At 33.9% G+C, this 25,844-nt stretch overlaps 1 protein-coding gene across 4 annotated transcripts in view; it reads left to right on the top strand.

Moving 5' to 3' along the window:
* Positions 1 to 25,844, top strand: part of GRM5 (glutamate metabotropic receptor 5) — a 585,961-nt gene that overhangs the window by 211,874 nt on the left and 348,243 nt on the right. For all 4 annotated transcript variants that reach the window (XM_054439378.2, XM_054439376.2, XM_054439380.2 and 1 more), the window contains exon 3: positions 2,962 to 3,211. In XM_054439378.2, coding sequence (XP_054295353.2) covers positions 2,962 to 3,211 — 250 coding nt within the window. The remainder of the gene's footprint in view (positions 1 to 2,961; positions 3,212 to 25,844) is intronic.

Here is a 25,844-nt window from a genome sequence, read left to right as displayed (position 1 = left end):
ATTCTGTCTTACTTCTATTCATTGTTTAAAATGAAGTCACATGTTAGTTTCATATTTTATACCACACCTTTCTTTCTCAGTTACTTGTTTCCCTCTATTGGAAAAAGTAATAGTTGCTTCCTTAGCTTTTTCCTCATTCTACATATTACTTGAAATGTGTTCTATTCTTATTTGAGAAGCCTGTAGACTTTTTTTTTGGTTGCACATTTTTCATTATTTTAAAATGTATAATTATAGAATACAGTGTTTCTATCAACTACCAGAAAGTCTCAACGCTTCAGTCTTTTCCATTTTATTGGAAGACATATTCTCTTTGTCTCCCAGCTTACAAAGGATTTCTTTTGTTAAATCAAAATTATATTCTGTAAAATTTTTATGTCACACATGTATTAAAATTGTTTCTTATTTAAATGTTTAAAGTAAACTTTCTATCTTAGAGCAGTTTTTGATTCACTGCAAAATAGAGTGAAAATTTTACATATACCCCCTGCCTTTTTTAATTTTAAAGAGTACAGCTTGGGATTTGCTCTGGGAAAATAATAATTTATTCTGCTAGTGTAAGCTTTTTTTTTTAGCCTAGTGTACAGTAATAGTGCCATTTGCTCCACTGTTTGTTTTGGATGCTCCAGTAAAAAGTAGCTAAACTCTGTCTAGAATATTCTTTATAATTTCAGTAGGTTCAATTAATTGGGTTCAGGTGACCTACCAGATAGTTTGCATACATTAAATATAATATTAAAATATCTGAATATTAAGCAGTGTTACTTTAGAAAGCTCAGATTAAAAAGACTATATAAACTGAAGTTGAACTCAGGTTTCTCTAATAACAAAGTTCTCTCCACTATTTCAAGCTGCTTCTCTACAAAATATTGTATAAACAAAAACAGTGTTAAAGCTGTTAGGAACAAAGTGCTAAATAATCTGAATTTGTTAGGTATCTTTTCTTGTTTAACAGTGAACGTATTGAGAATAAAAGTAAATAAATGATGTGAAATTCTCAATAAATTCACATCACAATCACTATACCTAATTTCAAATTATTTATGCAGATGCCTCTGCATTAAATCAAAACATGAAATGCAAGACAGTCTGTTGAAAAACAGAGTTAGCTAAAAATAAATCAAAGAATAATAGATTACTCACATTAGTGTAAAACTGGTAGTAATTTAGGCCCATTGGCACATTTTTCAGAAAGTGACCTTTAAACTTTGTTAATTGCAAAATAACTAGATTGCCCACCTGCCATCATGACAGAGGCTTCTTGTTGCTTTTAATTCTGGAGAAGAGGGGAAAAGATGCAGCTGGCTCACCAGTACTTTTGGCTGAGACTCAAGCTGACCTGCTCTGCTCTGCCCTTTGCAGTTTGTTCATGGAGATAAAACTTCACTAAAATCCACCCTCAAAGTTAACAGATTTCATTTGCAGCAAGGTACCTGTGGTATGGTAGCACCCATATCAGGACAGGAATCAGAGATATATGTTCAAACTAAGATCCTGACACCTACTATCTGTATTTGAACTTCAATTTTATCAGCCAAGGGGAGATAACATTAACCTTTATCACAGAGTTGTTGTAAGGAGCAGTGAGCTAACATATATAAACTGACTTTCCCAAAATCAAATTGTTGTGGAGTTATATTTATTGCAGTTATAGACATATAGTGAACCCTATGCAACTGAATGCCCACAGTGCTCCTTATTAATTTGATATCTACTCTTCCTGATGAGATTCCAGTTCCTAGGTCAAGTTGATTTTTAGGTCAGTCGCATCCTTATATGTTCTACAGCTTGGTTATCTTGTAATAGCCTCTTGTATTCTTCAAAGCAATCCCCCTCATATATGTAATATTTTGAAAATTCAGAATATGAGCCCTGTATAAAATATAGAGCCTTAAAATGTTCCAAAAATATCTAAAATTGGAGAATTGTCACTCTGAAATGGGAAAGAGAAATGCAGGTGTAATTAGAATTCTGAGACTCCTAAGAGTCAGCCTTAGACAAGTAGAGGAAGCAGAACCTATGCTATTAGATCTGTGAATGGAGTTCAGCCCTCCACTTACTGCTAGTGTAACTCCAGGTAAATGTGGACCTAACTGCTCTATCTGTTTTCTGATCTATGTATGGAATGGAGCTCATAATATCTACATTGATATTTTATTGTGAGTGCTAAATTAGATCACATGTATAAAGGTCCTTGTGTCCTGGCATATAGCTGACTGTCAATATTAATCCCCCTTTTTCATTAATTTTAAAAGACTAACATTAGTCCTTAGTCCTCAAATTTTGCAAAAGACTTTGAACTTTTTATCCTTATCAATAACTTCCCCATGGTTGTATAGGATAAAACTGTAAATGTTTTTCATAAGTTTACACATTCATCTGTGACAAGACTAAATCTTAAGCAAGGATCTCAGTTTTTCAGTTAAGACCAAACCATAAATTCTCATGATTATAAGTATATAATATACTGAGTATAATATATAGTATAATACTTTATAAAATATTTATATGGCAACATCTATACTATATAAACTACATATATTACTTATATGTACTATATCTTTAAATACAAAAATCTCAGTGGGATGAAATTGTCATCAATGAGAAGTAAAGGGAAGTGAGATAGAATGCAAAAAAAAAGCAGATAAATATTTCCATCAACTCATATTTAGAATAAGAGCTATTTTGAGTCCTAAAAGGATGATGAATTGCTTACACTTTTTGTATTATTCTCTCCATCACAGTGAAAATATAAATGATCAATGCGTATATAATGTGGTTCAATTGTAATTTGCCCAAAATAAGCAATTCAGCAAAAGAGCAAAAACCGAAATTCAGGTCTTCAGGTTGCAAGTCCCATACCAATGACTTTCATGCTCCTAACACCTGCATTCTAATTATACCCAATTAATGCAACACTCTCATTTCATTATCCCTCTGCTTATCTATGTTTTCACACAGGCAACTATGGAGAAAGTGGGATGGAAGCCTTCAAAGATATGTCAGCGAAGGAAGGGATTTGCATCGCCCACTCTTACAAAATATACAGTAATGCAGGGGAGCAGAGCTTTGATAAGCTGCTGAAGAAGCTCACAAGTCACTTGCCCAAGGCCCGGGTGGTGGCCTGCTTCTGTGAGGGCATGACGGTGAGAGGTCTGCTGATGGCCATGAGGCGCCTGGGTCTAGCGGGAGAATTTCTGCTTCTGGGCAGGTGAGTGATAATAAGAAAATTTACATGGAGTTAATACCAGGAATTTGGCAGCACCGAAGGATAGCTTTTAGTGTACAATAAAAAATTCTTTCAAAGCTTAATCTGTGCGGTGGAAATAGAGCTTAAATTTCATAACGCACCTGTGCCTGGAGAAAATCATGGAAAATAAGTAGATCCTCCATGTGCTGATTAATAGTAACAGGAATCAACAAATGAAGATGATGCATCTTTAAGTCCTAAAAACCATGACTGTAAGGTAATGAAATGGATTTTTATATCCTTGAGTAATTCACTTGGAAAGTAAACATGACTCAAACTCACAGTTGCTTTTAAAACTGATTTTGAGAATGACTACATGAGCTTGGTTTATAATGTAGAATCATAGAATTTTGGATTTGCTTTCAGAGCACATTTTTAAAGCATTAGAAAATTGGCTTGTTATTTTATATCACAAAAATGTAGGTGCCTGGTGACCTACATTGCTTCTAGACAAGATACTAAAATACTAGCTTCTACAGAGATTGACTTTAATTATCTGGATAATTCACTTGATTGACACAACTCAGCACATTCCCTGTTGTTGTGGCTGAATCAGTGTATTAGTCAAATTCTCCAGAGAAATAAAACCAAAAGTATATACATATATAATAAAAAATATGTATATATGTGTCCTGCACACATATATATGTATGTATAAATTTTTTTTGAGTGTGTGTATATATACATATGTGTATATATATATACACATATGTGTGTATATATATATACATATATGAGATTTACTACAAGGAATTGGTTCATGTGATTAAAGACCGAAGAGAGCCAATGTGTAGTTTCAATCCAAGTCCAAAGGTCTTAGAACCATGAGAGTTGATAATATTAAGTTGCAGTCTGAAAGTTGGTAGGCTTGCAATTCAAGATGAGCCAATGTTTCAGTCCAAGTCTGAAGGCTGAAAAAGACCAATGTCTATCTCATGCTATCAGGCAAAAAACATTACCTCTTAGCCTTTTAATACTATTCAGGTCTTCAGTTGATTGTTTGAAGTCCATCCATATTAGAGAGGGCAATCTGCTTTACTCAGTCTACTGCTTCAAATGTTAATCTCATCCAGAACACTCTCACAGACACAGGCAGAATAATGTCTGTTAAAATGTCTGGGCACTCATAGCCCAGGCACTAGACACATAAAATTAACTATCATAATTAGTAAGACAACACCGTAGTTTTGAATTTGTGAATGAGGTGCACTTCTGAGATGGTAACACTGGAAGTCATAAGTGGTAGGGAAGCTGCTTCTTCATTGCATACCTTTAAAACATTGTGTACCATATATCTTTTTATTAACATGTAGCCAATGTAAAGAACAGCAAAAACCTTAGGAACCACTGCATCTTTCTCAGGATTTCTGCCCCAAATAGAGAGCCAAGTCACTTGTTATTAACTTTTGATGGCTTATTAAGGGAAATGTACTCCCTTCATTTTCCAAATGCTTAACTGACCGTCTGTGATCAGACTTAGCTCCAGCTGGGATACATTTTATGACAGCCATTTTATGTACCCAATTCTTTTCTGTCCGATCTGATGGCAATAGATTGATGGGGCTATTTTGGTATGAGGCCACACATCCTTCAATAAAAATGATATTGAGTGAGATTCCTTTTTTATCAATGTCATACATTTTGTCAAAATCATCGCTAGTTGGCAGGAATGATGCACCCGTTAGTTTCATACAACCCACGAACATGCCAACTGCCAATATTCTTATACTGTATTCTGAAGTGCAGTGTTACCACTGCAGTAAAAAGAACAGAAAAGAAAAAAAATCTGGCTTTAAGTAGTTCTGTTTTTCTGATAGGGAATAAAGGATTCACGATTCGTATCTGCTCCATTTGCCAGCATTAATAAGAAAAATCAGCAGCATTTGTTTTCAGTCATATGGTGTATTTGCCAAAAAGCAAATGTTCTTTGATCCCATGTACACCAAGTAAAGAGATTTGCTTTTACAATATTTGCCATTTTCCATGTATGATTTTATTTCCAGAAGCACTGCAAAATTTTATATTTTGTGTATTTTAAAATTAATTTTGTATATGATAAACATAGAGTTCTTTCCATATCGTTTAATTCATGGAATACTAAATTTATAGCCTTTAGTTAGATTTTTTTATCCCCCCATTAACTGGCTATTTAGTAATTCGACATTTACTTGAACATCAGTTTATTTCATTTTTGAGCAGTTTTGTTAGGTCTTCCTTACTCCAAATTTTAAAACTGTCTCCCTGTAGTTTCTGCCTTTTGGCCCATGTTTTTTTATTTTTCTTTAAAAGTAACATGTGATGCTCTTTCAAATATTTGGGAACAACAGTGTGGTCCTCAGTACTCTCCAACTTCTCTTTGAAATATCCCAACTTCTTCCAACTATCTTAGTGAGATGGCACTGTGGGCGTTAATAAAACCACTTATCAGAACCATTTATAGGACCATTTATCAAATACTTTGTGCCAATTACTGTGCTAAGCACTTTACATGTATTGTTTCATTTAATCATTATTTGACAAATGTTGAGTGTTTACCATATGTAAAAGTGCTATGAAACTTACAGATAAGTTAGATAGAAGGTCATATAAGTGTTATGAAAAAACCCATATCTAAGAACAACCTAAATATTAAGTACTATTCTATTTTATACACAGGAGTTCTAAGTAAGACTCATTAAATATTGATGTGTGAAATGGAACAGAAAAGCAAAAGTTAATAGTTTGTAAGAAAAAGTTTACATTTACTAACTCTAATTTTACAAATGAGGAAACTGATACCTCCAAAATTTGGATGACACAATTAGCCAACTACCATAACTTATAATCCAGTATACTTTTCTACTAACTTGTCTTCTGTAGAGTAGAAACAGAGGGAAAGTTATTATTTGATAGCAAACCCTAGGTTCTACATAGAACCTGAGTTTATTTTTAAAAAATTTTAGATAATTCAAATTTTTAATTTTAATTAGTATTTTATATCAATGCTACCTCTTGAAAATTTTTATTTAGTTCACCCTATAACTTCTTTCAGTATTCTAGTGTTATTTTATTTATAAATATTCTGCAAATCTCTCTTTTTGCTCCTTCTCTTCCCCAATTCAACTTGAATGAATGGCTTTAGGAACTAGAAGTCAAAGCTATGTGGAAAAAAAAAAGGCTATATTTAGAGCCTACTAGAAGGTCCACATTTAATAGCTGTAGTTACTTATAAATATCTCCAACTGCCTTAGGTCAACCATGTTTAATAGGTCGTTCAACTTGAGTGCTTGGCAGGACTAAGACAACTCTGCTGCTGAGACAACTGCATCCATCAACACATCTCACCATCTGCGCTGCACATCAATAGAATGTTAGAATGATACACACCTGGCCACTAGGTCTTTCCATTTGAGCTGTGGGTAATCTGCTGTCTCATTGCCAATAAAAATATCCTGTTCAGGTCCCTGAAATAGTCTTGCTAAACACTTTGGCTCTGACAGCAGGCTGAGATCAATAATCTGAACAGTAATGGCATTTCTTAAGGGGCTTATTTTCTAGAATGAACACACTGTCTTAGTTCTAGATCTGGGAAAGAATTACTTGAAATACATTATTTAAAAGTTAGAAATTTAAATAAGACTTGGAAACAACTAGTTTTTAGCAAATTAACTACTGAAAGATAGTTTTATTTGATCTATAATTAACTTTATTTGAATAATTTGAGAATATTATTTAATACGATGATTATTACAAAGCCACAAAAAGGAAATGTACTTAAATTTCAAAAGTACTTGAGGGTTATAAGTAGCATTTCTTAGTGAGAGGTCAATCTACGTCAATATTTTTCAAAATGGAAATGATAAGAACTTACTGTAAGAAATATCCTTGCCAATGAAATTACAGTTTTTCTAGTCAAACTATGATAGTGGCTATTCCCCAGAGGTAGATATTATTCTTTATCTTTACATGTAGCAAGAATGTCTATTCCAAATTAAGTCATTTTCAAGCAAGTATACAGGCATTCCTTGGAGAAAATGTGCGTTTGATTTCAGACCACCACAATAAAACAGTATCACAATAAAAATCACACAAATGTTTTGTTTTCCCAATTCGTATAAAAAGTGGGCCAGGCGCGGTGGTTCACACTTGTAATCCCAGCACTTTGGGAGGCAGAGGCGGGCGGATCACGAGGTCAGGAGATCAAGACCATCCTGGCTAACACGGTGAAACCCCATCTCTACTAAAAATATAAAAAATTAGCCAGGCGTGGCGACGTGCGCCTGTAGTCCCAGCTACTCCGGAGGCTGAGGCAGGAGAATGGCGCGAACCCGGGAGGCGGAGGTTGCAGTGAGCCGAGATTGCTCCACTGCGCTCCAGCCTGGGCGACAGAGCCAGACTCTGTCTCAAAAAAAAAAAAAAAAAAAAAAAAAAAAAAAAAAAAAGTTATGTTTATACTATACTGTAGCCTAATAAGTGCACAATAGAATTATGTCTAAAAATATATAAATCTTAATTCAAATATACCTTATTGCTAAAAAAAAACAAACAAAAAAAACAAGTGATCATCTGAGCCTTCAGTGGGTTAGATTCTTTTTGCTAGTTGAGGGTCTTGCCTCAATGTTGATGGCTGCTGACTGATTAGGGTGGCAATTGCTGAAGGTGGCACTGACTGTGGCAATTTCTTAAAATAAGACAACAATGTAGTTTGCCACATCAAATGAGTCTTCCTTTCACAAAAGGAAGTGGTATTTATCTGTAGCGTGAAATGTTTGATGGCATTTTACCCGCGTTAGAACTGCTCTTAAAATTGGAGTCAGTCCTTTCAAATTCTATCACTGCTTCATCTGCTGTTTAGGTAATATTCTAAATTATTTGTTGTCATTTCAACAATGCTGATAGCAACTTCACCAGATAATATTCTGCTTCAAGAAACTGCTTTCTTTGCTGATCTATAAGAAGCAATTCCTCATCCATTTAAGATTTATCATGAGATTGTAGGAGTTCAGTCCCATCTTTAAACTCACTTTCCAATTCTAATTCTCCTGCTCTTTTCACTACATCTTCAGTTACTTCCTTGACTGGAAGTATTGGAACACTTCAAAGTCATCCATGAGGGTTGGAATCACTTCTTCCAAACTCCTGTTGTTGATATTTTGACCTTCTCTCATGACTCGTGGATGTTCTTAATGACACCTAGAATGGTGAATCCTTTCCAGAAGGTTTCCAACTTACTTTGCCCATATCCATCTGAGGGATTACCATCTATGACAGTTATGGCTTTATGAAATGTATTTTAGAAATAATAAGACATGAAAGTCAAAATTACTTGTTGATTCATAGGCTGCAGAATGGATATTGTGTTAGCAGGCATGTAAACAACATTAAACTCCATGTATGTCTCCATCAGACCTCTTGGCTGGCCGGGCACATTGTCAATTATTAGCAGTAGTATTTTGAAAGGATTTTTGTGTATATGTATATATGTGTGAGTAGTAAGTCTAAAAAGTAGACTTAAAATATTCAGTAAACCATGCTGTAAAGAGATGTGTTTTCACCCAGGCTTTGTTTTTTCATTTTTAGAACACAGTAATACATGTAACATAATTCATAAGTTTCCTAGTCTTCTCAGAATGGAAATGATTATTGTCTTCCTCTTCAAGTCACCAGTTTTATTATCTCCTCATAGAAGAGTTAGCCTGTCCTTTGACAATCTGAAGCAAGGCCTTGACTTCTCCTCTCTAGCTGAGAAAGCGTTAGATGGCATCTTCTTCCAAAAAAAGGCTGTTTTGTCTACATTGAAAATATGTTGTTGAAGCTTCTCTATGAGTCTGCACTTGCTGCTTCACCCAGCACTTTGATGTTATAGAGACAGTTTCCTTCCTTCAACCTCATGAAATAACCTCTGCTAGCTTTACACATCTTCTGTAACTTCCTCCCCTCTCTCAGCCTTTATAGGATTAAAGAGAGTTAAGTTTTTGCTCTTGATTAGAATTTTGGTTTACAAGAATGTTGTGGCTGACTTGATCTTCTATCAAGACCATGAAAACTTTCTCCATATCAGCAATAAGGCTGTTTCTCTTTCTTATCATTTCTGTATATTCACAACTTGCCTGTTTTTTTGCAACAGGCCTAATTTTTGGCCTATATTTGCTTCCACCATACCTTCCTCATTAAGTATAATCATTTCTAGCTTTTGATTTAAAGTGAGAGACTTACAATTCTTCCTTTCACTTGTGCATTTAGCCATTGTAGGGCTATTAATTAGCCTAATTTTAATACTGTTGTGTCTCTAGGGATAGGGAGGCCTGAGGAGAGGGAGAGAGACAGAAGTACAGCCAGTGTGTGGGACAATCAGAACGTAACACCCTCATTACTGTCTTATATGGGCACAGTTTGTGATGCCCCAAACCAATTACAACAGTAGCATGTTCCTAACATAAAGAAATAATAAGTGTCTGCGGTGATGGATATGTTTATTACCCTGATTTGATCCTTATATATTGTATACATTTATGGAAATATCACACTGTATGCCATAAATGTGTACAATTATCATGTAAATTGAAATAATAATATAAGCAAAAAAGATCACTGGTTACAGAGCACCATAACAAATGTAATAATAATGAAAAAGTTTGAAATATTATGAGAATTAACAAAATTACACAAAATGAGACCATGCCATTGGAAAAATAGTGCCAACAGATGTGTAGGACAGAGTTGCCACAAACCTTCAATTTGTAAAAAATGTAATATCTGTAGAGTTACAATAAAATCAAGTGCAATAAAAAGGCATGTCCATAATTTTCTTCTACTGGGCCATTCAGTGTCATTAATTTGTAATGTGGGATAAAAGTTAACAATAGGAATGATAGTACCTTTACTGAGGTCATTGGGAAATGTCAGATATGAAGTAAAGAGCAGATCATGAGTTCAGTTTTGGATAAGTGGAGTTCAGGTACATTTCAAAGATAAAAGTAGTCTACTAGGTAGGAGAATATGTAAGTTGAGAGCTCAGAAGAGATATATAGGCTGTAAATAGAACTGAGAGAATCATCAGGATAATATCAAATCAAGGATGCGTTTGTTAAAATTAAGAGAGGAATTCTAAGAAATTGTCTTTGAGGGACCTCAGCATTTAGGTTGAAAAAAAAAAGATGAACTCTAAATCGGAGAGAGGAACAGGCAAATCCAGAGATGCAGACAGGAAACCAAGAATGTGTGTCATCCAAGTCAATGGAAGAGAATGTTTACAGGCAAGACCACCAGTGTCAACTGAATTTAGGAGATCAAGTGAAAATAACACTGAAATGGCCATGTGGATTTATTGAGGTGGAGAGAACTGGCAATTTAACAAGACATGGCTGAATAGAGTAATAAAAGCAGATTAACAATGAAGTAGCTAAGAAGTGAGTAGAAGATTAGAAAATGAACCCATGACATATAAGCCAGTATTTTGGGAAGTTGAACTAATAAGGAATGAAGAATGAAATCTACAGTTCACCCTTGAACAACATGAGTTTGAACTGTGCAGGTCTCCATTTACATATTTTTTTTCAGTTGATAGGCTGAAATTTAATTTTGAGATTTGCAATAATTTGGACAAACTCACAGACAAACCATGTTGCCTAGGAATATTTTTTTAAAAATAAGAAAATATGTGTCATAAATGAATATAATATTTACATATACTATTTTATCATTTACTACCATAAAATCTACACCAATCTATTATAAAAAGTTAAAATGTATCAAAACTTTTGTGCACAGTTGTGAGCCATTCCTGATTAAGAGAAAAAAAGATTTACTATTAAATCATAATTACATAAAATTAACTGTAGTACATGTTGTACTACTGTAGTAATTTCAAAGCCACCTCCTATTGATATTGCAATGATCTCAAGTATTGTGAATATCTGCTTAAATCACAGTTTGAGGATAATCATCTCCCTGTGAACTGTTCATTTTACCACTAAATCACACATCACAGTGAAAAGTGATTGTTCCTGGTTATTGCACATTTTTTATCATGTCTCCTGCAATACTGTGAACCTTAAATAACACCATGGGAACAAAAGTGTCAGTAGTGATGCTGAAACTGCTCCCAAGAAGAAGAGAAAAGTCATGATATTACAAGAAAAAGTTGAGTTGCTTAATATGTACTGTGGATTCAGGTCTGTAGCTGCAGATGCCCTTCATTTCAAGATAAACAAATCCAGCATAAGGAAAGAGTAACATAACGAAAGAAAAGGAAACATATGGAGCCATCCCTGTGGCTGCACCAGCAGATGTGAAAACCTTGCTTTTCCGGGGAAATACCTTTTTATGTAATTTTGAAAATGCAGCTTTTATGTAGGTGTAGGATTAGGCATAAGAAAGGCGTACATATAGAGTCTAATATTATTCAAGAAAAAGCAAAGTCATTAAAGGATGACTTACTCAAAAGGAAGGTGAAGGATCTAAAGCTGGAGGATTTAGTGTTAGCAAAGGATGGTTTGATAATTTTACAAAGAAATTTGGCTTAAAAATTGTCAAGATAATGAGAAAAACAACTTCTGTTGCCCAAGAAGCAGCAGACAAGTTCCAAGACACCATTAAGAAAACCACTGAGGAGAAGGAATATTTGCTGGAACAGGTTTTTAATGTGTGTCAAAGTGCTCTATTCTGTACAGAAAAATACCACAAAGAACGTTTATTAGTAAAGAAGAGAAGTGAGCACTAGGATTTAAGGCAGGAAGGAGTAAGCTAACCTTCCTGTTTTGTGACAATACAGTCAGGTTTATTATGATCATGACTTTTCTTATCTACACAGTTGCTAATCTCCTAGCATTGAAGGGAAAAGATAAACATCAGCTCCCAGTCATTTGGTTGTATAAGAAGAAGACCTGGACATTTAGAGCTATTTTCCTTGATTGTTTCCATCAGCACTTTGTCCCTGAAATCATGAAGTACCTGGCTAGGAAGGACTGCCTTATAAAGTTCCTTTGCTATTGAGCAATGCCCCTTACTGCCCAGAACCTCATGAGTTCAACATGGAAAGTATCTACTTGCTTCCAGACACAAAGTCTCTAATTCAGCCTCTAGATTAGGGGTCATAAGGACCATAAAGGCTCATTACACACAGTACTCTATGGAAAGGATCGTCAACGGTTTGAAGAGGATCCAAATAGAGACAACATCATGAAAGTCTGGAAAAATTATACCACTGAAGATACAATTGTTGTTATGGAAAAAGCCCTGAAAGCCATCAAGCCTGATACAATAAATTCCTGCTGAAGAAAACTGTTTCCAGATCTTGTGTATCACTTCACAATATTTATGATAGAGCCAATCAAGGAAATCATGGGATCATGGGTATGAAAAAAAAAAGGTGGGGGTGAAGGGTTTCAGAATATGGATCTTGGAGAAATTCAAGAGCTAACAGACATCACACTACAAGAATTAACAGAAGATGACTTTGATGGAGATGAGTGCTTTTGGACCAGTGCCAGATGAGGAGGAAGACGATGTTGAAGAAGTAGTGACAGAAAGCAAATTGACATTAGATAATCTGGCAGGAGGGTTTCAGTTATTCAAGACTGCTTTTGACTTCTTCTATGACACGATCCTTTCTATGATATAGGGACTGAAATTAAAGCTAACAGTGGAAGAAGGATTGGTACTGTATAGAAACATTTTTAGAGAAATGAAAAAGAAAAAAAAGGCAAAAATGCATTTCCTTAAATGTGTTAAGTTAAACTAAGTGTGCCTGCCTCTCCTGCCTCCCCTTCCACCTCATCCGCCTCTTCCACCACTGCCACCCCTGAAACAGCAAGACCAACCCCTTCCCTTCCTCTTCCCCATCAGCCTACAGTATGAAGACAATTAGGATGAAAACCTTTATGATGATCCACATCTACTTAATGAATAGTAAATATATTTTTTTCTTCCCTATGATTTTCTTGATAACATTTCTTCCTCTTGCTTACTTTATTATAAGAATACGGTATATAATGCATACAACATACAAAAATATGTGTTAATCAACTGATTATGTTATTTGTAAGGATTTGGGTCAACAGTAGGCCATTAGTAGTTAAGATTTAGGAGAGTCAAAAGTTATGTATAGATATTTGACTGTGTAACATGATGTTGCCTGTAACTCCTGCTTTGTTCAAGGGTCAACTGTATATTTTAAGGGAAAATGAGGTAAAGAGAGATTTTTTAACATTAACATTTTATTTCTCTCCAAAGATGTAATGTATAATCATGTAAAATAATTTAAGTGGTGAACAAAATGTATAGTGAAAGGCACTTGTATTTCTGTGTCGACTCATGGTATTATTAAATCATTTGCACTTTGATAATATTATGAATGAAAATGGCATCATAATGTTTTAATTTGTAGTTTTAAAATTATGAGTAAGATAGTAAATATTATCTTATGTCAATATTTCCTAAAAGCTACCTATCCATGTACTAAGATAGTAAATATTATCTTATGTCAATATTTCCTAAAAGCTACCTATCCATGTACTAAAACCATTTTTTTGTTTATTTTTCCTTATTGATTTCTAAAAACTTTATAAATTAAGGAAGGTAGCTCATTGGAATATGTTGAAAATATTTTTACTCTTGTCATTTAATGTGGGCTTTATGATCTTCAGACAATGCCAAGCTTTATAATTTTTAGATTTTTAAAATTTTATGATATGTAGTATCTGTATTTTACATGCAAAGGTCAGTTGTTTATTTAATTGGTTAATTTTGGTATCCAGGTAGGATAGGTGATTTAATTAATGAAAAGAGGGTTATGAATAGTATAAAATGCATAGAAATGTGGGAAGGGGTGGCATTTAAAGTCTAGGTGGAGGAAACCAACTGAGAAGATGTACTACAGAACTAGAACAGAAATTTAAAAATGTGTTGGGGCAGATATAACTTAAAAGTTTAGAAACAGAAAAATCACTTGATGGCCTTTCTTCCTAAATTTGGAGGCAAGCGAAGGAAGTTTGTGTGTGGGTGTGTGTGTGTAGCATAAGGGGTGTGGCAGTGGGTTGAGAAACAGTCAGTGGAGATTGGAAACCAGGAAACCTATACTGCTAATAAGTGGTTTCATTTATTATTTTTGAAAGATATTACTCCATCTGTTATAAACAATGAGGAGAGAAAGCTTTCGTTAAACTATAATGCAAGATATTTTTAAAGTAACACCAAATTTAACATTTGTAACTGTAGAGTCACATAAAGTATTATATTAATTTCTCACTGTTAGGGATTTAAACGTTCATTAAACAATAGCCCTTTTCTTAAATTAAATACCAGCAAGAAGTCATGGAGTTAGTATATATTAGCTAAATGAAAACCAAATCTTTGATCTGTGACCAAATATTCTTCTGCATCCCCACAGTCACAGACAGGGCTGCACAATCACAGGACTTGCTTGCTTTAATAGATAGCTTTCAGAAGGACAACAGAAAAACTCTTAGGTTCAGAGAACAGACTGCTCCATAAAAAGAAGAGATGGAGTCATACACACTTAACCCCTTCTCCAGTTTCACCAGACAGGTGAGTCACTATCCCCAGAAGGGATAGTAGGAAGATGGTGGAATGAAGCTGTGTATTTTCCTTCCATGCTTTCCTCTCCTGGAGCATAAAAGTTCCCCTCAAACACCCCTATTAAAATGTAAAGAATTAGATATTTCTTTTATTTCTCACAAGTCCCTTCAGAAGTGAGTAATATTAACCTAACTTTATAGATGAAGAATCTGAAACTCAGAGACATTACTTATTTTTTTTTTTCTTGGGATGGAGTCTTGCTCTGTCACCCAGGCGGGAGTGCAGTGGCGCGATCTCAGCTCACTGCAAGCTCCACCTCCTGGGTTTATGACATTCTCCTGCCTCAGCCTCCCAAGTAGCTGGGACTACAGGCGCCTGCCACACGCCTGGCTAATTTTTTTGTATTTTTAGTAGAAACGGGGTTTCACCGTATTAGCCAGGATGGTCTCGATCTCCTGACCTCGTGATCTGCCCACCTCTGCCTCCCAAAGTGCTGGGATTACAGGCGTGAGCCACCGCGCCCGGCCGATGTTACTTATGTCTTTAAAGGCAACTCTGCTTGCTAGACGTAAGCTGAAATGTAAATAATACCAGTTGCCGTGGGAGGTGCTGTAGGTCTGACAACTGAAAATGAACAGGGGCTTTTGATGTTATTGGATGAAGAAGTATTCCTGTGTCCAGGATGAAACCAACCCAGGACTTTGAAGCCCTCTTCTAATACTAGAGCTTGTGCTTTAAAGTAATCTGCATCTCAAAGTGCGCTGGTGGCTTTGAGATTGATTGCACTGAGAACATTTGTTTACATAAATATTTAAAACATTTTGATAATAATCACTTTTTATAGAGTGATCTTTATTTAGTAAGCACTGTTCCAAGTGGTTGATCTTCATGTATTAATTTATTGACTTTTTATAGGAATTTTATTTGTAAGCTATTATTGTTAACTTCATTTTATAGCTGAAGAAACTGAGACAAAGAGAGACAACTAATTTGCTCAAGGTCCCACAGGCAGTAAATGGCAGTGAGGATATTAGAAGGTAACCTGTATCCTAAACCATTCTGGAAAACCATCTCTGGATCTTTGATAATCCTCAATTTCAGTAATAAATTTTGTTCTTATAGTATAAGATAATATGTTTTTCTCTATTTTCAAGATAGATAATTTAAACAAAGGAAAATGTAGAATTAAAGGTGATTCTGAAAATGTTTCTTTTTTAAAAAAAAAATAAGATTAACAAACTAGGAGTAATTACCCTTTCTGTAATCAAGAAAATTTAATAATTAGATGGACTATTCAAACTGCACTTCCATTTTCCCAGGAAACTAAACTTTTTGATGAAACTTTAGTTTTTAGTAAACACAGAAAAGTTTGAAGTTGCTTTATAAGTGTGTGTAAACATCTACAGAGAAACAAAGGCAAACTGAATATTATTCTGAGCTGAATTCCGGTCAAAAACATTTGCTCTTTATTGTTTTCTAGATTTGTTTTTTGTTTGTTTGTTTGTTTGTTTTTGAGACAGAATCTCACTCACTCTATCACCCAAGCTGGAATGCAGTGGCGGTATGTCAAGTCACTGCAGTCTCTGTCTCCTGGGTTCAAGCGATTCTCCATCCTTAGCCTCTCAAGTAGCTGTGATTACAGGCATGCACTACCATGCTCAGCTAATTTTTGTATATTTTTTATTAGAGACGAGGTTTTGCCATCTTGGCCAGGTTAGTCTCAAACGCCTGACTTCCAGCGACCTCAGCTTCCCAAAGTGCTGAGATTACAGGCATGAGCCATCGCGCCTGGCCTGTTTTCTAGAAGATTGACATGATTTGGTGGAATTAACAGAAGATGTGAACTATCATACATATATATACATACACACACACATTTATACACACATATACATATGTATATTTCTATTAGTTGACAGGCACTGTGATAAATCATACTAAAAACAGTGACTGAGTAACTGAGGCCCATCAGCTGAATTCTATTTTTGTAGGATAGTTTCATTGGAACATAGTCGCATTCATTGACATAATGTCTATGGCTGCTTTGGGGCTATAATTGCAGAATTGAACAGTTTTAATAGAAATCATATGTCCCATAGAGCCTTAAATATTTACTATCTGACCCTTTACAGGAGAGGTTTGCTACCTGATCCAGAGTTTTTTCATCTGTGAAGATGAATATGCCTACTTACATAGCAGTATTAAGTTTTCAATATTACTCAAAAGTAGTCATGGTTTGCACATAAACTCCACCTTTTTTTTTCAATCCTTCTTGAGGGTTAAGGGCTTCTGATGGGTTATGAGATCGGACAGTCTTAGGAGTGTTGGTTGGAGTTGAGGGTACAGACTTGAATGCCGTGATTCTCAGCGGAGAGGAGACCCAGAACCAAGGAGCTTTTTTTGACTTCAACATCCTGGAACATAATGTTCAAAGCAATTGCAACAGGCAATGCATTTGAACTATCTCCTCATTCAACCCTAAGTGATTTAATTTTACCTAAAATAAAAGAATGTGCTAAGTTTAATAAGAAATGTACTCTTTGGGTATAGATAGTAGTCTTTTTAATACAGTTATTTTTGCACCTCTCATTTGCTAAATTGTATCAATAACATGGATTAAAAATGCTTCTTTTCTTTTTTCCTCATCCCATCGTTCCCAGTTTCCTCGGAGTTGTTTTTCTATAAAACAAATGTAATTGTGTCATCCTTCTGCAAAATGATCTTAGTTGACTCCCCTTTGCCATCATAATCCACTCCATAATTTGGCATACACTACATGGCCTAAAATCTGCCAATCACTTCCTATGATACTCAGCGGTGAGATTTAAAATATGTGACAACTAGTAAGATGTGGATCCAATCAAAACAGATGCAAGTCTTACCCAATGGGTTAATTCATGCTGATGCATACCAGCCGAATATCAGAACTGACACACTTCTGCACCTTCCCACTGCTGTATCTTCACCTGTTCTATCTCAAAATGCTTACAATTCTCTGAACATATCTAGCTTACAGTGTAACCTACACTGTTTTCTCCCTGGAATTACTTCCCTGTCTTTTACCTATATACTCAGGTTTATATATCAGGTTTATCATGTAAGACATTTCCCGGCAGTTTGGAAGACATCCTGAACTCCAGCAGGATTTCCACAGACCCCTTAAAAAATACCTGGAACTTTTCATTTTTTATTTTTCTGTTTTCTTCTTTTTCCTCTTACACTAGAATATAAGCTCCTTGAAAGTGTGGATAAAGGTTTATAAATCTTCATACCTTTCATACCTAACACATTATAGATATTTTAGAGTGGCTGAAACTGCAGGGGGAAAAATTGGCAGTAATGGAGAGGCAGAAAAACGATTCTCTTTAACTCAGTCAGCCTAAGTAAAAGGCAGGACTCTCAAACCCTAAAAGTGAAAAAGTAGACTAAATGTATGTTTCTCTGCAAGTAAGTCAGCTAAAAATCTCCTGGTGGAGAACAGAGGTGACTCCCTAAGACACCCTCCCCATGAGTTTATGACAGATCTATTTCATAGCTTTTCTTACTGAATGGTGAATTTCTGGCCTTTGCAAAGCACGTCTGAAGAAATAAGCCCTTTCTATGAGGTTTAAACATGCATTCAACTAATCAATCACTTGCAATAGGAAAAGTCAAATTATTAGTAAAGTGGTGAGACAAGGAAGACCAGATACATTCTTGGACACATGTCTGTGCTGTTTTAAAGGAAGCCTTCATAGGTTTTATTTCCTTTCAAAGTCAGGGAAAATAGATGTAGTTTCTTCAGTACTCTGACTTCATATTATTAGACTTGCCAGCTAATAAAGTGAATATTGATTAGATATCATTCAGTCATTAGTTCAGAATATTTTAAAGCTTTATTGTTTTCTAATAGCTTATCAAGTCATGAATACAAGTCTTTATGCTTCAAGATGATTTATAGAGATTCTCTCAGTTTACCTTTTTGTACATGTCAAAATCTCTTTTCTTACTTAATTTTACTTTAAAAAATAATATTTGGCAATTTTTTTGCAAAAAGTAATTTTTTAAATTCCTTTTGTCATGGATACATATTTGTACATATTTATGGGGTACACATGATTTTTTTTTACAGTCATAGAATGAGTAATGATCATGTTAGGGTTAGGGTATTTACAATATCCATCACCTCACGTATTTATCATTTCTATGTGTTGGGAACATTTCAAGTTCTCTCTTATAGCTATTTTAGAACAAACAATATATTTTTGTTAATGTTAGTCTACTCAGCTAACAAACATTAGAATGTTTTTCTTCTATCTAATTGTACATTTTTACCCATTAACCAACCTCTCTTATTTATGCCCTACCCATGTACACACCCTTCTCAGCCTCTGGTATTCACTTCCATGCGAAAACCTTTTTTTTTTGGTCCCACATATATGAGTGAGAACATGTAATATTTGTGTTTCTGTGCCTGGCTTATTTAACTTAACATAATGAACACCAGTTTCATCCATGTTGCTAAAAATGAAATGATTTCATTATTTGTTATGTGCTAATAGTATTTCATTGTGTTTATATATACCACATTTCTTAACAATTCATTGATGGATACTTAGATTTATTTCATATCTTGCTTTTGTGAATAGTGCTGTAATAAACATGGAAGTGAAAATATCTCTTTGATCTACTTATTTCCTTTTCTTCAGATACATACCTAGTATTGGAATTGCTAGATCATACAATAGTTTCATTTTTTCTTTTTTGAGAAACCTTTATACTGTTTTCCATAGTGTCTGTATAAATTTACATTTTTACCAACATTGTATTTCCCTTTTCTTTGCATTCTGGCCAGCATCTTTTATTTTTTGTCTTTTTAATAATAGCCATTCTAACTGGGATGATGATACCTCATTGTGGTTTTGACTTACATTTCCCTGGTGCTTATTGATGTGGAGCATTCCTTCATGTATGTGTCGGCCATTTATACGTCTTTGAGAAATGTCTATTCATGTCTTTTGCCCACTTTTTCATGCAATTATTTGTATTTTGGGGGGGCAGTGGGAGTTAGTTTTTTTTTTAAGCTGTTGAATTAAGTTCCTTGTATATACTAAATACTACTCTCTTGTCAGATGAAACATTGTGCAAATATTTTCTTCCATTCAACAGGTTATCTCTTCACTCTGTTGATTGTGTTCTTCACTGTGCAGAAGCTTTTTAGTTTAAAACAATCCCATTTGTTTATTTTTGTTTTTGTTGTCTGTGTTTTTTAGGTCTTAGCTATAAAATCTTTGCCTAGCCCAATGTCCTCAAGTGTTTCCTCTATGTTTTCTTTTAGTAGTTTAATAGTTTGGGGTCTTACTTTGAGTCTTTAATCCATTTAAGATGTTTTTATGTATCATGAGAGATAGGAGTCCTGTTTCTGTCTTCCACATATGGACATCCAGTACTCCCAGCACTATTTATTGAAAAGCATGTTCTTTTCTCATTGAATATTCTTGACAACTTTTCCAAAAATCATTTGGATAAAAAACGCATGGATTTATTTCTGGGTTCTCTATTCTGTTCTGTTGGTCTATGTATCATTTTTCATATCATGCCATATTGTTTTGGTCACTATATTCTTGTAATATATTTTAAAGTCAGGTAGTGTGATGTCTCCAGCTTTGTTGTTATTACTTAGGATTGCTTCGGTTTTTCAAGCTCTTTTTTGATTCCATATAAATTTTAAGATTTTTTTTTCTTTTTCTGTGAAGAATATTATTGGTATTTTCAAAGGAAATGCATGGAGTCTGTAGATTGCTTTGAGCAGTATGGTCATTGTAACAATGTTAATTCTTTCAATCTATGAATATGGGATGTCTTCATATTCAATTAAGTTCTCTTAAATTTCTTTCATCAGAATTTTGTAGTTTTCTTTGTAAAGGTCTTCGTTTCCTTGGCTAAGTATACTTGTAGATTTTTTTATTAGCCATTGTAATTGGGATTGCCTTCTTTATTTTCTCCTCAGCCAGTTCATTATTGGTGTATAGAAATACTACTGGTATTTTAGTTTTAATTTTGTATACTGCAACTTTACTAAATTTATTGGATCTACAAGGTTTTTGGTATAGTCTTTAAATTCTTCTAGATATGTAAGATCATGTCATCTACAAACTAGTATCTGTGGTATTGATTGGATGGGGCACTTTGGCTCTGAGTGTGTGCAGTAGTGTAGTTTTTGTATGATTTCTTTGGGTATAGGCAGTGTCAGTATTGTCTGTGATTTCCTTAGTAGCTTATGGTACAATTGGTAGTGAAGTCTGTAGTGATGTTTTGCTGGAGACAGGAACATCCACTGAGATAGTCCTCAGGCCCCAGTGATGGCAATGTCAGGCTAAATGTGCCTGGGTCTCACCAAGCACAGCATTCACTGGCACCAATGTTAACGGGCTCAGGCTAGCTGATTCTGGCCTCCAGACAGCTTGCTCAGGTGCTGGTAGTGGCAGCTTTGCATTGGGCAGGTAGGTAGATACTCAGGTCCCTGAGCAGTGGGTGTTGTGTTGGTGATGGGAGTAGCAGTGACAGAACAATCCTTTGGATCCCAAGCAGTCCAAGCTGGTGTTATCAGTGGCTGCAATCGCTGGCCCACAGTTGGTGTGTGTGGATAGATGCCAGCTGTGGTGGTAGTGGCAATTTGGGTGGGCTCATCCTCAGCACCATGAGAGGTGGTGGATGGGGCAGAGCGATTGCCAAACCCCCAGATGCCAAGTGACATGTTCAGGCACTGGGGGAAGGATACTTAAATGGAGTGTGACTGTCCTGAGGTCCCAAATAGGTACATGCTGATGCTGGCTGTGGTAGGCATGGGCTGAATGATGCCCAGATTCCTGGCAGAATGCTTGGTTAGGGAGGCAGTGGCTGCACTGTGGCCCTGCTTCTGGGAATGGTGGAGTTGCTTTCAGTGGCACAAGCCATAGGCAGGAGGCTGGGAGTTCAAGCTTTAGCCTCGAGTGGTGGCTACAAGTGAGATAGCCTTTCTTCATGGCACTTTTAAATGCATGATGGCCCTGCTACTTGTGGCAGTTGGGGTTGCTGCTAATGGCTTGTACTTGGCATTGGCTATAGCATCTGACAGCAGCATCCATCTGTGATCAGGGGATGTCAGTTTTACTCCAGGAATAAGGAGATGCAGGATACAGACTGGTGGTGACTGGGCTCTCAAAATGGTACCTCACTGTAGTTGTTTAGGGCTTGAGATGTGTGCGGGATCCAGCGTGATATGGTTTGGCTGTGTCCCCACTCAGAACTCATCTTGAATTCCCATGTGTTGTGGGAGGGCCTCGGTGGGGGGTAATTGAATCATGGGGGTCAGCTCTTTCCCATGCTGTTCTCATGATGGTAAGTCTCATGAGATCTGGTTACTACAATGGGGAGTTTTCCTGCACAAGCTGTCTCTTTGCCTGCTGCCATCCATGTGAGACCTGACTTGCTCTTCCTTGCCTACCTTCGTGATTGTGAGGTCTCCCCAGGCACGTGGAACTGCAAAATCCAATTAAACCTCTTCCTTTTGTAAATTGCCCAGTCTTGGGTATGTCTTTATGAGCAGCATAAAAACAGACGAATACACAGTGTGACCTCCCTTTCTGGAGCCATACTATCAGAGCTGTCTCCAGGTAGCTCTCTCTGTTAGTCTCACAGCCAGTGTGGGTAGAATGGCTCTGGCAAGTATTGCAGGAATCCGTGGTGGGGAATATGGACCATTAGGGGTCACTCACTTACTCTTTCCCCACATTGGGAAGTCTCTCCCGGCTCCTGGCAGAGAAGGCTGCCTCACTTCCCTTTCCTTTCTGCCTTAGGTGTTTTCTTTTACTTCTCTGTTGAATTCCAGCATTCTTTCTAAGGCAATACATTCAAAGTGTGAGTATCCATTTGCTTGGAGTTTTTTTAGTTTTGTTTTTGTTTTGTGGAGGAGGCAAGTACCAGATACCTCCAGTCAGCCATTTTGAAGCCTCTCTCTCTTACTTTTATTTTAAATATATTTTAAATATATTTTATTTAAATATATTTAAAATATTTTTAAATATATTTTATTTAAATATATTTAAAATATTTTTAAATATATTTTATTTAAAGATATTTAAAATATTTTAAATATATTTTATTTAAATATATTTAAAATATTTTAAATATATTTTATTTAAAGATATTTAAAATATCTTTAAATATATTTTATTTAAAGATATTTAAAATATCTTTAAATATATTTTATTTAAATATATTTTAAATATCTTTAAATATATTTTATTTAAATATATTTTAAATATCTTTAAATATATTTTATTTAATATATTTTAAATATTTTAAAATATATTTTATTTAAATATATTTTAAATATTTTAAAATATATTTTATTTAAATATATTTTAAATATTTTAAATATATTTTATTTAAATATATTTTAAATATTTTAAAATATATTTTATTTAAATATATTTTAAATATTTTAAATATATTTTATTTAAATATATTTTAAATATTTTAAATATATTTTATTTAAATATATTTTAAATATTTTAAATATATTTTATTTAAATATATTTTAAATATTTTAAATATATTTTATTTAAATATATTTTAAATACTTTAAATATATTTTATTTAAATATATTTTAAATATTTAAAATATATTTTATTTAAATATATTTTATTTAAATATATTTAAAAACATTTTAAATATATTTTATTTCAATATATTTTAAATATTTTTAAATATATTTTATTTCAATATATTTAAAATATATTTTATTTAAATGTATTTTAAATATATTTTATTTAAATATATTTTAAATATATTTTATTTAAATATATTTTATTTAAATATTTTTAAATATATTTTATTTAAATATTTTTAAATATATTTTATTTAAATATATTTTATTTAAATATTTTTAAATATATGTCATTTAAATATATTTAAAGTATATGTCATTTAAATATATTTAAGTATATGTTATTTAAATATATTTGAAATATATTTTATTTAAATATATTTGAAATATATTTTATTTAAATATGTTTGAAATATATTTTATTTAAATATGTTTGAAATATATTTTATTTAAATATGTTTGAAATATATTTTATTTAAATATGTTTGAAATATATTTTATTTAAATATATTTTTGCTATATTGCTGTAACAGAATGTCAGAAGAATACTTTCCAAAATCCAATCCGCAAATCAAATCTTTGTTTTCATTTGCCTTTTCCTCTTTGATGCTTTGCAATGTGTCCATTCATCCTTTTTAACATGTAGCATTAATATAAGTAGACATTATGCTAGTGCATATTTTTTTTTAATTTTTCCATTATTTGTTTTGTTTTCTTCTTTCCATTATCTCTTTTGGTTTTTGTGGTTTTGTTTGTTTGTTTGTTTTTCCTTTTGTCTACCTTCTCCTCTCCCTTCTTCCTGTCTCTTCTTACTTTCTCCCCAGGTAACCAGTGTGAATATGGACATTCTCTTCCTCACATTTCTCTTTGGCTTTATAATCATTGACGTACAGATTTCCCCTCAATATAAACTTTGGTTCTACGATATTGATTATGCTAAATTTGCCATTTTTTGGTTGTACATAATCAAATACATATTTAAAAGTTATTTTATAGCTTCTTCACTCCCCTTTTTGATCCAAAAAATTTCTCTGAAAACTGGCAAAGTTTTGTTTCCTTGTTTTGTACCTTTATTCATTTAATCCAACTACAATTTTTTAAATTAAAATTGGTGCATTGCGAGGTCCTTTGAGATAGATGATCAGATGTGCCTGCATGATTTAGTAAATAAAGGATTCTTTCCCACTGAAATAACATTTCTTCATATTTCATTAAAATTGTACATATTTTAAATTATATATTTTCTGTATTCTATTATATCATTTTAGATACTCTCTTTGGTACTATTGTTTTATTTGTCTTTTCTTTTGTAGCAGCATAGTAGGTGGATGTTTGTTTGTTTGTTTTTGAGACCAAGTCTCACTCTGTTGCCCAGGTTGGAGTGCAGTAGCACAATCTCAGCTCACTGAAACCTCCACCTCCCAGATTCAAGCAATTCTCCTGCCTCAGCCTCCCTAGCAGCTGGGATTATAGGCATGTGCTTCCGCGACCCATGAAGTTTTGTATTCTTAGTAGAGACAGGGTTTTGCTACATTGGCCAGGCTGGTCTCGGACTCCTGGCCTCAAATGATCTGCCTGCCTTGGCCTCCCAAAGTGTTGGAATTATAGGCATGAGCCACCAAGTCCGGCCGACATAGTGTTTTGATTACACTGTTTTTCTATTATACTTAATACTTGTAAGTCATGCCACTCTAATTATTTTTAGTTTTCATATACTAATTTTGTTTTTCTCTTAAATATTGTTGGTCTTTAAGAATTTTTTAAGATTATTTTCTAATTATAAAATTAAGTTTTTAAATATTAATATTTAGAGGGCTGAAATTTTAATGATATTAAATATTCTAATAAAAAAGAGAAGACATTTAATTCCTATTTTTACATTCTGCCATAAAGACAGATTGCTTTATAAATATTTTGTGTTTTCTTCAATTATTACCACGTTTTGTAATTTTGTTAGTATATTTTTGATTTCTAACTAACTGTTGCTAATAATGAGACAAGCCACTTAATGTTTGTATAATTCAAAATTCTTATTTAATATTTGTAGTTTTCTCCAGAAGTTTTGGATTTTATACATGCACAATAATTTTATTAACAAAAAGTATCTGAGTCAATTTATCTCCAATCCTTATACTAATGATATTATTTTCTTGATTTATTACATTCACCAAAATTTTTTAATCACTGGTGTATAATAATTGTGGTAACAAGTATCCTTTTCTTTACTTTTTATGGGATTGGTTTGTTATTTTACTATTTAGAAATAACATTTTATATTTTTGTCTTTATCAATTTACTTATTTTCTTCTTCTTACATTGTCCTGTCATGATCCTGGGTCCTCATATCTCCAGTTCCAAATAAACACTTTAAAGAAAAATACATATATGCCCAAATTAGAACAAATAAGATTGGATGAGAATTAGGATCCTAAGTTGTGAATGTACAA

The sequence above is a fragment of the Pongo pygmaeus genome, chromosome 9, assembly GCF_028885625.2.
Source record: "Pongo pygmaeus isolate AG05252 chromosome 9, NHGRI_mPonPyg2-v2.0_pri, whole genome shotgun sequence".
NCBI lineage: Eukaryota > Metazoa > Chordata > Mammalia > Primates > Hominidae > Pongo > Pongo pygmaeus.
The sequence above is the reverse complement of the archived record's forward strand: the minus strand, read 5'-3'. Positions and strand labels throughout refer to the sequence as shown.